General features: G+C 40.3%; 1 protein-coding gene and 2 pseudogenes across 1 annotated transcript; all 3 read left to right on the top strand.

Moving 5' to 3' along the window:
- Window positions 1-5,132: 5,132 nt before the first annotated feature.
- LOC137571044 (sterile alpha motif domain-containing protein 9-like) lies at window positions 5,133-5,767 on the top strand (annotated as a pseudogene).
- A 496-nt stretch (window positions 5,768-6,263) lies between these two features.
- On the top strand, window positions 6,264-9,115 carry LOC137571043 (uncharacterized; annotated as a pseudogene).
- A 304-nt stretch (window positions 9,116-9,419) lies between these two features.
- Window positions 9,420-10,581, top strand: LOC137571042 (uncharacterized). The gene is given in 10 exon segments (XM_068279731.1): window positions 9,420-9,447; window positions 9,502-9,722; window positions 9,724-9,813; window positions 9,815-9,902; window positions 9,905-9,991; window positions 9,994-10,034; window positions 10,037-10,189; window positions 10,192-10,289; window positions 10,291-10,355; window positions 10,358-10,581. Coding segments are annotated over 10 exon segments (1,095 nt in total).
- The last annotated feature ends 853 nt before the right edge of the window (window positions 10,582-11,434 follow it).

Raw genomic sequence — 11,434 nt, 5'->3', positions numbered from 1 at the left:
GGCAGTCGGCAGTCTGCGTGACCAGACCTTTATTTCTCCCCATGGAGTGGTGGCACTTGCAAGCCACCAGACAGCTTATATGGCGAGATCTTATATGGTGATGTCACCATGATGTGCGATAAAAAAAAGGACTGAGTATTTCCATGAAGGTTTTGGCTTTAAATTAAACCTTTAGAAGTATGATCTGTTCACAAAAAAGGCCAGTGGAGGTGATGTGCAATATTTCTTTCAGAAACATAAGCAAATCAAAATTCTTGGTGTTATTTTGACAATGAAAAAAATGGTACAAAAAGCAGGAATATGGTGTAGGGGAGAGTTGCAAAAATAGAGATGTGTAAACTGTTTACATCATAATTTGAAGGGAAAGTGGTAATCATTAAATCACTAATACCATTCTGTTGTATTTGAGTGTGGTGTTCCCTCCAAGCGAGGTGATCTTGAAAAATTTGCACAAAATTGATTTTTCATTTCATCTGGAACTGGAAAGGCCACTGGCTACCATTCTGGCCAGAGTTATAGCCAGACATGGACAGCTGCAAATAAAAACCATGCACAAATGATGGTCTCCAATAAAAAATGTATGGAGGAAATGAATAAAAAACAGCACCATGGATGAGGTTATGAGTAATGAACAGGCATTGCCCAAAGTTGAGGAAAAAAAAAAAAAGGACAATAGACAAGAATGTGAGGTGTGCTGGAGAATTTTTATTGCTGCCAAAAGCACATCAGGGCAAAATTATTGCAGCTTGCCAAAAAACTAGACCTGCCTGATAAAATTATTCAAACTTGGTATTGTAAAAGATGGCAGAAACAAACAAGGACTGCAACCTGCTTTGGATCAAGTTTGCAATATGGACATCAAAATATAAGTTTGCAGTAAGGTTTAAAGACCATGTAAGTCCTCCTGCCAGGATTAACATGGGCAGAATGAACTTTACTTTCTGTAATGGGCAAATATGGTCACTTCCAGGACTATTGTAATCATACTGTCTGAACTGTGATGTTTTTGACGATTTACCCTAATGGATATCCTGAAATTTTGGTACACAAAGGACATGTTTGCACCCTGTCCCCTGAGGAGGAGGAGAGAAGACAACTGATCAACACAAGGAATAATAGGAGGCGTGTATGCATGCGAGACAACTTGCCTATCTGCTTCACATCATCTCATACACTCAAACCCCGAAACTGCTAAGCAGTGGTCTCCCTTTCACCGAGTATCTTTTGTTGCACTATACCAGATTATAAACACCTCTATAGCAAAATACTGTACATTCTAACAGCATGATACTGCACAAGTAGTTCAGGGGAAAAACAAAAAAATGACAATAGACATGTGAGAGGCGCTAGGCGTGGACACTTTGCTGCGCGATACTCTTTATTGCCTGAGGAAGCATTAATATACCTGTGAAATGCGTTTCTTGTACTTTGGAGTATGTGAATACATTTGTTTTGATGAAAAATTGACAGCTGCATGTCTGCCTGGGGGAGGAGAGTCCACCGCTACCTCCTCGGCAATAATAATTTTAGTATATTTTAGTATATTTTATCCTTTTGGGGCCTCTGTTCACCTTCTGCAATAGACAAATGTGAGGGTTGTGCTGGAGAAACATTTGTATTTCTGTTAACACATCAGGGCAGCAATCTCAGCTTACCAAAGAACTAGACCTGTCTGACAAAATTATTTGAACTTGGTATTGTAACAGATTGAAGAAAAACAATCAAAATGGAAGTTCGCAAAAAGGTTTAAAGTAAACCAGAGATGAACATGTACATGGCCTGCCCCAAACATGACAAGAGCTACGCCGGAATGGTTGCCAAGGGCCCTGTGGAAGAGTCATAGCCTGCAGCAAAACACCTCTGAAGGCAACCCAGAAGAAAAGACCCCCTCCCAATCCGTCCCACCCTCCTGCACCTAACCCCACCCTCTTTTTTTCATCAAAGTTCCAAAATCGAGTCAGCACCGCCTTCAGTAGAAAAATAGCTCTTTTATTGGTTAAAAAGCATGATGTCAAAGCAGCAGCGACAGCTCCGCTGTTTCGGGCATGCAGCCCTTTTTCAAGCCAAAAGCAAGGATCATCACACTGATAAACATTACAAATCTCCTTATATACCACACAATCTGATGAGCTCACCTGTGACCGACCAATCGGAGAGAGGCAGAGGCCGGCGGACCTGATGGGGAACTAATCCCTTCGTATGCAAAATGGAGTGCTCAATACCCTCCCCCAGACGTCAGCAATCACCCACCTAATCAGCGGGGAATATGGTTGCCATGCGAGGAGACGCTCAGGACACCAGAACACAGCCGCCCCCTCCGCCGGCGTCCGCAGCGTCATCAGAGACGCAACGTCAGTCACATGGGGTCATTCCTCCAATAGTAGGAGCGCTCCGCTCTCCAATGCGGAGGCAGCTCGTCTGAATGAGAAAGGAACGTCACTGACTACATCTGGGCGATCCGCCCTCGCTATCATGTGACTCCCACATGTAAACATTATCCCCATGGCAACCCCAAACAAGGGACAGTACCTGTATAGCCAATAGAGCAGCCTAGCCATAAAGTCCCCAGTCTCTCCCCGCACAGCAATCCATCACCTGCCCTGGACAATTTAAACTTGCCAGTCTCCACCTAACTCCTCCTCGTCGGTCCAATGGATCTATAAATAGATAAAAATAAAAACACACACAAGATAAATATGCATAAATCCCCTACAAAGACAAAAATGCAATGCAATTCTAAATACACCCCGACAGCTCATATTCCTTATTAAGCCCCCCTCTACCAAAAGTTCCCAATCTCCTGATCCACATCGCCTCCTTTCTCAACAATAATTTATGGCGGTCTCCCCTCTTTACACTAAAAGGGACATTATCAATAACCTGGACTCTCAATTGCGAGACAGTGTGTCTGCATTCTTTAAAGTGGCATGCCACTGCATGATCAGAGCTCTCACCTCTGATCGCAGATTTGTGTGATGAAATGCGATCTCGAAGCGGTTGTGTGGTTTTGCCCACGTAGCCTAGACAACATGGGCACTTAATCAGGTAAACTACAAATGCTGACTCACAATTAAAGTACCCTCTAATATAGAATCTCTTGCCACTGGATGGATGTGTGAACATATCTCCCTTTGTCACACAGCCACACATGTGGCAGTGCAAACAAGGGAATGTCCCATTCCTGGGCACACCTACCCTCTCAACCGCAGACGTGTGTACCACCTTGTCTCTAATCCTAGGCGGCCGTGGAAAAGACATCAGTGGCGGATATCTAAATTCCTGTACTGTAGGGAAGGATTCTTTAAGTATCTTCCAGTGTCTATTAATAATCCTAGCTATCTGTTGACTCTGGCTGTTATAAGTACTAACAAAGGCTATTCTTGGCTCCTTAGATCTACTCCTGGCCCTAGTTCTGACTTTGTTCTCCAATAGTGTTAGGATACCCTCTCTTCTTAAATGTATCCCTCATCTGTTCCAGTCTATCTTCTCGTTTTTCTGGATCCGCCACCAATCTCTCAACCCGCATTAACTATCCCGTCGGGATATTATTCCTAATATGTTGCGGATGAAAGCTCTGAAATTCTAATATAGAGTTTCGATCTGTGGGTTTAGTGTATAGGTCAGTGAACAATCTGTCACCCACCCTATACACCCAAGTATCAAGAAAAGAGACACCCGTGGCATCCACATGCGCGGTCAAGGCTATCTGGGGACACTTATCTTTAAGTTGGACAATAAATTGTTCCAGGGACGAACGTGGCCCCGCCCATATGCAAAATATATCATCGATAAATCTCCACCAGCATTTAGCATGCTGGTGGAACAAGGGACTAGTATAAACGAAGCTCTCCTCGTATTGTCCCATAAATAAATTTGCATAGGACGGGGCCACGTTCGAACCCATCGCAGTTCCCCTACGCTGCGCATAAAAGTCCCCATCATAGTAGAAGTAATTCTCTCGCAATACTATCTGCAGCAGCAAGATAACAAACTTTCTCTGTTCACTTGTCAAATCCGCATGTAACATTAAAAACCACTCTATAGCCTCTACACCTCCATCATGTGGGATGGAGGTGTAGAGGCTTTCAACATCCAAAGTAACCAAGATACACTCTGCATTCAATGCACTTAAATCATTTAATTTGTCGATAAACATTTTAGTGTCTCGCAAATAAGAATCCAAAGAAAGAACTAACGGTTGCAAAATCTTATCAATAAATTGTGCCAAAGGGACAAACACTGAATTTACACCCGACACTATGGGCCTACCAGGTGGCGCCTCCAGACTCTTATGTATTTTAGGGAGGGTGTATAGCATAGGGGTTACAGGATGATCTTTCACTAAGAATTTTGCACATTCTTCAATAATTCTACGCTGTAAAGCCTCATCAACTACTTGTTTGATCAGTCCCTGTATCCTTTTTTTCATAACTGCTGGGATTCAAAAAGCAAGAGGAAAAAAAAAGTGTGCTATAAAATTGCACCACAAATTACAAACTTATAATTGTAAACTAAATGGTATGGAGGTTAATGACCTACTTAACATTTAAAAACATGGCACCCAGGAGATTCTACCCCGTACAATTGCACAATAACTTGACCTGATGAAGCGACTGCAGCCGTGAAACGCGTTGTCCAAGTGCTAAATAGTTTATATCTGTCTAAGAGTCTTCATCACAGATAATTGTCAGAGGAGAAGACCATCTAAATAATGGACTGCAAGGCAACACCTGTGGATGAGTGGACAAAGGACCATGTCAGAGTATGGCTGCGCTCCATACGTATAAAGAATGAATATATTGATACGTTTTATGAAGAAGAAGTGACTGGACCTGTACTTAGAGATCAGTGATGACTTCCTCAGGACCTTTGGTATGAAACAAGGACCGATCCAATTATTGACAAAAAATAGAAACGCGTTAATAAGAGCAACCTTTATCTCCAGATCATGCTGGTCCTAAAACGGTTTCATCCAGTTCATTGCCTCTGGCTGTTCCAAGCAGAGAAGATGTTCCAGCTGCAGATACTCTACAGCATTCAAGCAAGGTTCAAACCAGAGCTGATGGTAACTCAGAACAGCTTCAAGCCTTTGTCCATGCAGAATCACTAACATCAGCTGCTAAGAATGAACTTACAACATCTTCTGGCCATTTGACAAAGAGGTAGGAGAATTTAGGTATGTGAAAGGCCATGTTCTTCCACCGGAAACAGGAGTAGAAGATGTAATTACACCTTGTCATGAATACAAATCAATTGTTACTGCATCAAAGCTGGATCCAGTAAGATTACAAACCAAATTTGCTTATGAAGTAATTCGATTTGCTTGTGCCTGCATGAATATGCGTTCCAATGGAACAATCCATTTTGGTGTGATGGACAGAAAAGACACCCCATAAGCACGGAGAAATAATCGCCATTCTAGTAAATGACCCAGATTGGTACATTGATTCTTTAGATTGTATTGAGAGAAGTTTAGCAAAAAGTAACAAGTGCCTCAGCAAGGTTTTGTATTCGCCCCCTAAAAAATGATTGAGGTAATTCAGGATGCAGATTCTGAAGAGCAAAAGTTTATAGTTGAAGTTGACATCTTGCCTCAATCCACCATTGTTAAAGGAAAAGTGTTTGAGGTTACTTTACTAAAGTTTAATGAGAAGACAAAATCATTTAGGAAAAGAAAGCAATGTATCGAAGAATCGGTGCCAAGTCTGAACCTGTGTCAGATGAAGAAAAGGTTTAATTTATTCAAAACCTCAAAGGATTTGGATGAAGTGAGAATCAAATGTCAGCTCTAATACAGCAATTCTTGTGACCAATGAATGCAGAGAAAATGATTTACCTCACACTACATTTTTAAACATGGTTAAATATTGTGCGTTTTTGACTTTGATCCAAATTCTGACATGACTGGATTATGTGCTAAATACAAAGAACACCATGCCATAAATATACTTTCCTTAAGCAGTTATAAAAATTAAGGCAAGATGAGTGCGAGTGACCTTTCAAAAAAATCTCTCACTGTTTAAGCAGACAAGCTGGATATTTTGCAATGGGCGTAACAGTTATCGAGGTGAGGACAAACCATGTGATGAAAGCACATGGTTATAAACTAAGAAAACCTTTAAAAAATTCACTCATATGCGATGAAGTTCTTCCAAAGGGATATTTTATTGTTGTCTTATTGTTATCTCCAGGGGAAAAACCCATAGTAGTGTCTATTCCATGCGTTCTTCATAGAGTTAAATGACGTGGACTATATATTGTGCATGGCAGAAAACCAAGACAATTACAAGAAACTGGCCAGTCGGGCTCAAGCCTCTTTTAGCATGGAGATCTTAGATCAGAGAAGTATTGTGGGGATGCAACTGAGTCATGTTGATGCAACAGTACAAACACTTCCACCAAGATTCTCTTCTTGTAGACGATTTGTTTTCACAAAGGGAGTATGTGTCCTTGCCACACCAGATGGAGAAAATGCATTCACTTGATGTGTTATGTGAAAATGAGTGACAATACAGGTCTGGAGGACATAGGAAAAAAATGAAATAGAAGAAATTGAGACAACCTTCTATCGGGGAGAAAAAGTAAATCTGGAAGCACTTTTGGCTTGCTGATAAAAATATGTGTAGCAGTTTCATTGAACGATGCTTGCAAGGAAGTTCAGACTATTTTAAATATTATAAATTAAAACCTGATAAGACTTCCTGTTGCTAGCATAAAAATTGTTCATCAACCAGGAAGTGGTGGCAGCACTGTTGCTTGACAGATCTGTGGAAGAAAAGAATTAAGATGTGCTGTAATGAAAACATTTTCCAGTAGCAACAGTAGGTGACCCATGCTGCAACTTTCAGACAGTATGATAAGACTTAAACCAGTGCCTTCCTGTCCTTTTGCTCATAGAAGACTGATGAGTACATTGATGACCTGAGGTATGAACTATCTAAAGAAATGGTGTCTAGGAAAATTACATCTGAGAAACCATATTTCATTCTTCTGAGCTGTAAAAGATCAAATGCCCCTGAAAATTTCTCTCAGTTCTCAACCCGTGAGACCATTACAATCGCTCACAAACTTAATACAGATGAAAAGACAACATTTACAAAGAGCAGATCAGCTGAAGAAGAAGAAGTTCTCAGCAGAGTCCATAATCACATTCATTTTAATGAGCCAAGAATTTGTTGAATATGTGACAGTTTGTGCATAACGTTATGCATAATGTTGACCACTCAGATATAACAAGACTTATCAGAGCAGGAAAAAATGGCGCAGGGGAAAAAATGGCGCACGGATAAATGTATCATAAAACGCTATTTACTGTTTTAATGTTAATACATTAAAACGGTAAATAGCGGTTTAAGATACATTTATCGGCGGATCGGTGCGCCGTTAGAAAAAGCAGAGGGGCTACACTACAGCTACAGTCTCACGTTTCCGGGAATCCTTCTTGCTAGCGTCCAAATCCATGGCAACAGAGAGGAATCAGAGGCAGCTTCTGCTAGATGTTTCCCCAGTCCGCCACGTTTTTAAAATAAGTGTGACTGCAGAATAAGGATAAGGGACAAAGAATTGGTGGCTGCAAACTGACCAACAATAGCGGTGATTAGTCAGAGAAAAGTCACTTCTCTGACTAATCACCGCTATTGTTAGTCAGTTTGCAGCCACCAATTCTTTGTCCCTTATCCTTATTCTGCAGTCACACTTTAAAAACGTTACAATAATATTACAATAGTGCAGTTTAAAAAAAAAAAGTGAAGAGCAGATTCGAACCTGCAAAACTTTTTTCCTAGTATGTTCCGTTAGCGCTGTGCTAAATGAGCTGCAGGAATGTCAGAAAATAATTAAGTACTGGTGTCCGTAGTAGCAAGTGTCTGTGGAACGTCTCTGCCCTCTTCTGTGCTCCCTATTGGCCGGGCGCACCGGGGAAACATCTAGCAGAGGCTGCCTCGGATTCCTCTCTGTTGCCATGGATTTGTACGCTAGCAAGAAGTATTCCCGGAAACTTGAGACTGTAGCTGTAGTGAAGCCCCTCTGCTTTTTCTAATGGCGCACCGATCCGCCGATAAATGTATCTTAAAATGCTATTTATCGTTTTAATGTATTAACATTAAAACGGTAAATAACGTTTTATGATACATTTATCCGTGCGCCTTTTTTCCCCTGCGCCATTTTTTCCTGTACGCAGACTTATGCGTTATGTTGCTTTGTTAAATTGCTATGTCCAGAATTTCTACATTTCTAGGCCCCTCTGTGAGGCTTTCCTGGGCCTTGAGTTACTCACAAACAGCAGAGCTAACCATTCAAAGACCATATAGCTTTAACTGCTTCAGTAAACATGAACAAGCAAAATGGATTTATTGAACAAAAATGTCCTAATAAATCAATAAATTGTATAAATATACATCCACTGTTTGCACAAAGTTTTAAAGCAGCTCCCCGTCCCTGAATACACACAAAGCCAAATAGCCATGGATCTTTGTGAAGATGTTTTGTTCCAACACTGATTTGGCAGAGATGAATTTATTGGGTTTGTTCGGGACTTGCTTTTACGGAGACGTAAGATAAGTAGGGGGGGGGGGGGGGTAGTGTTGACTCCTACATGTCTCCTCTGATTGAACAGGTTTGTAACATTGAAGAAGACCAAGAGAAAGCAGTCAGGCTTTTGAAAGTGGCCTATGAGGTGCTTGACAAAGATCCTTTTCTGGCCCAGCAGCTTTGTAGACTGCATTACAAATATGGAAAGTTTAAAGATGCCAAATATTGGATCAAAACTGCCAAATCACAATTGCCCAGCAACTCATGCATTCTGGACACAGGTCAGTTATATAAAAACGTGGTTGAATGATCTGTTAGAAAAGAAAAATAATGTAGTACCTTTAGATGAAATGGATGAATTCATTGAACATGCAATAAAAGCTATGCAGCGTTTTCGGGCAGCACAAAAAGCTGCAAAATCAGAAATGGAGACAAAATGCTGGATATTTTGGAGAAGTTGAAATTGGTTGTCGGTTATTGCATCAATTGTCAACACTTGACACATTTCCTACAAACAAAGATGGTGAAAGCTATGAATACCTGAACAGACTATATTCCAGAAAAGATCAATTATTATTATTATTAATTGTATTTATAAAGCGCCAACATATTACGCAGCGCTGAACATTAATTTAGGTTACAGACAATATTTAGGGGTGACATACAGCAATATGACAATACAGGAATACAAGAAAACCAGATCACACAGCACAGTATTAGTACAAGGTAATGCTTAGTCAGTCACTGGATGAAGCATGGAGATTAGGCAAGTTAGGTTCACTCAGATGCATAGCATGGGTTCACAGTAATGGAGGTGCCAGATCAGGTAGGACACAAAAGGAGGACCCTGCCCAAAGGCTTACAATCTAGAGGGAGAGGTAAGGACACGAATGGTAGGGGACCAGAGTTCAGCTGTAGGTTTAGAGCACTTGTGAGGGGTAGTATCAATAAGCAATTGTCCACATTTCACAGTCATAAAAGGTTTGCATAGAAATTTTTACAATGCTATGGACTGGCTCTCTGAAGAACTTAGTTATTTTCAGATTGATAAAACTGATGAAGGGGAAAAATCTTCTGAAGTTGAACAAATAAAGTGGCCCCAGAAATGGCTGTTACAAAAAACAGAAGCATTTGCAAAGTTTTTTAGCTTGGAACTATTTCCTCACAAGCCAAGCACTGATGCAATTGATAGCAAATATTCAATCAATAAATTGGTTGAAAAAAATGAAACTTTACAAATTAGGAGGTGGCAGTACTACAACAATCCTTTCCTTGCTCTTTGATAAAAAAAAAGGACAGAGCAAAAAGTAAAATTTCAACTATTGTAAATCTTTACAAAAACTGCACCCAGCATGAGGTGCTTGATGACAACAACCTAATTATATCATGAGCAACATAGCTCTAGGTTGTGTAGCACCAGGTTCAAGCAATGTACTCGAGGAATTAAGAGAACTTAGCAAGAGATAACAGAGTATTGTCCTCCAAGTGCCTACCTACTGCTGCTGAGCTTCTCTATTGGCCTGATGAGATTATTGTTGGAGAGCCAGACGCCAGAAAAGACAATATTCTCAATTGTGTACTTCAGACCGCTCGTAGATTACATAAAATCAGGATAAATGATGTCCAGGTACAGAAAAAAAGCAGCAATGTTCTTTTCTTTTGAAAGGACATTGGGATGATGGAGATATGGGGACGTTACAAATTGTGCAAAAGCTTCTTAAAACTGTAAAAGGATTTACTGAGAATGGAAGACTGTTAGAGGACACTGAGAAAACGATTTGAAATTATTCCAATGAACAAGGCATCATTGTCTTATGGGATTGAAAATAAATTTATCTTGGATTTGCATATGCTGGACTTGTTGCATACAATAAACGTGCAATAGAAAATCTTGAGGGAAAGCATGAATTCTTTGAAGTGAACTCAGGGGTGAGAGCGTTATCTGGAGGCTGCCATGTTTGTTTCCTTTTGAACGGTGCCAGTTGCCTGGGAACTGCTGATCCTCTGCCTCTAGTACTTTTGGACACAGATTCTGAGTGGGCATGCAGCTGATTGGGTGTTTGACGTTGTCGGATCTGACGGGATTAGCTGCATGCTTGTTTCTGGTGTTATTCGGACGCTGCCGCGGCCAAATAGATCGTCAGGGCTACCAGGCAACTGTGTTTGAAGGGAGACGAATGTGGCAGCCTCCATATCACCTCGGGTTCACTTTAAATAAAATCTTATGCATTACCTTGTTTGCTCTTTATTTTCCATATGTAAATATATCTCATATTTACATTTAAAAAACAAAACAAATACAAAGATACACATAAGATACACACAAATACAAAAAGTGAATGAAAAAGTAATCCAAAAAGGTTGAACATTATGAGCAAGATGAAGTGTACATTTTTTTTTTTTTAGAAATCCTGTAAAAAAAAATTTACAATCGAGGTAAAAGAAAACAGACTTTACAGAAAATACATTTTTCAGGAGTTAATGTTAAAAAAATGACCACCTTTTTAGATTCTATTAATAGAAAATGGGATGTGGGAGATTTTAATGAAGACAAGCCCCTGGGTTCTGATGGACTCAATTGAATTTTAATTGGTTTTCTGGGAAAACAAAGTTTATTGCAAGATTTATTGATGCTTTTAGACGTCCAGTTTTACCAGTTGTGTCTCCCCGAAGCAGGAGATCAGACGAAGTTGGAGAACTGGTGACCTGTCACTTTAAAAATGTGTATTTCAATATTTTATCAAAAAAGTTTACTCAACAGGATAAAGTAAGTAATTCATAATTTGATGCATGACGATCAGGTGCATGGTGTTTCGGGAGAGGACTCTTAGGGCCGGTTTCCACTAGGAGCGGTGCGATGCGGCTATATAGCCGCAGATGTCCCGAAACACATGCACATTTACAA

Source organism: Hyperolius riggenbachi, chromosome 4 (genome assembly GCF_040937935.1).
Source record: "Hyperolius riggenbachi isolate aHypRig1 chromosome 4, aHypRig1.pri, whole genome shotgun sequence".
In the NCBI taxonomy this organism is placed as follows: Eukaryota; Metazoa; Chordata; class Amphibia; order Anura; family Hyperoliidae; genus Hyperolius; species Hyperolius riggenbachi.
Note: the sequence above shows the minus strand (reverse complement) of the source record. Positions and strands in the feature narration are given on the sequence as shown.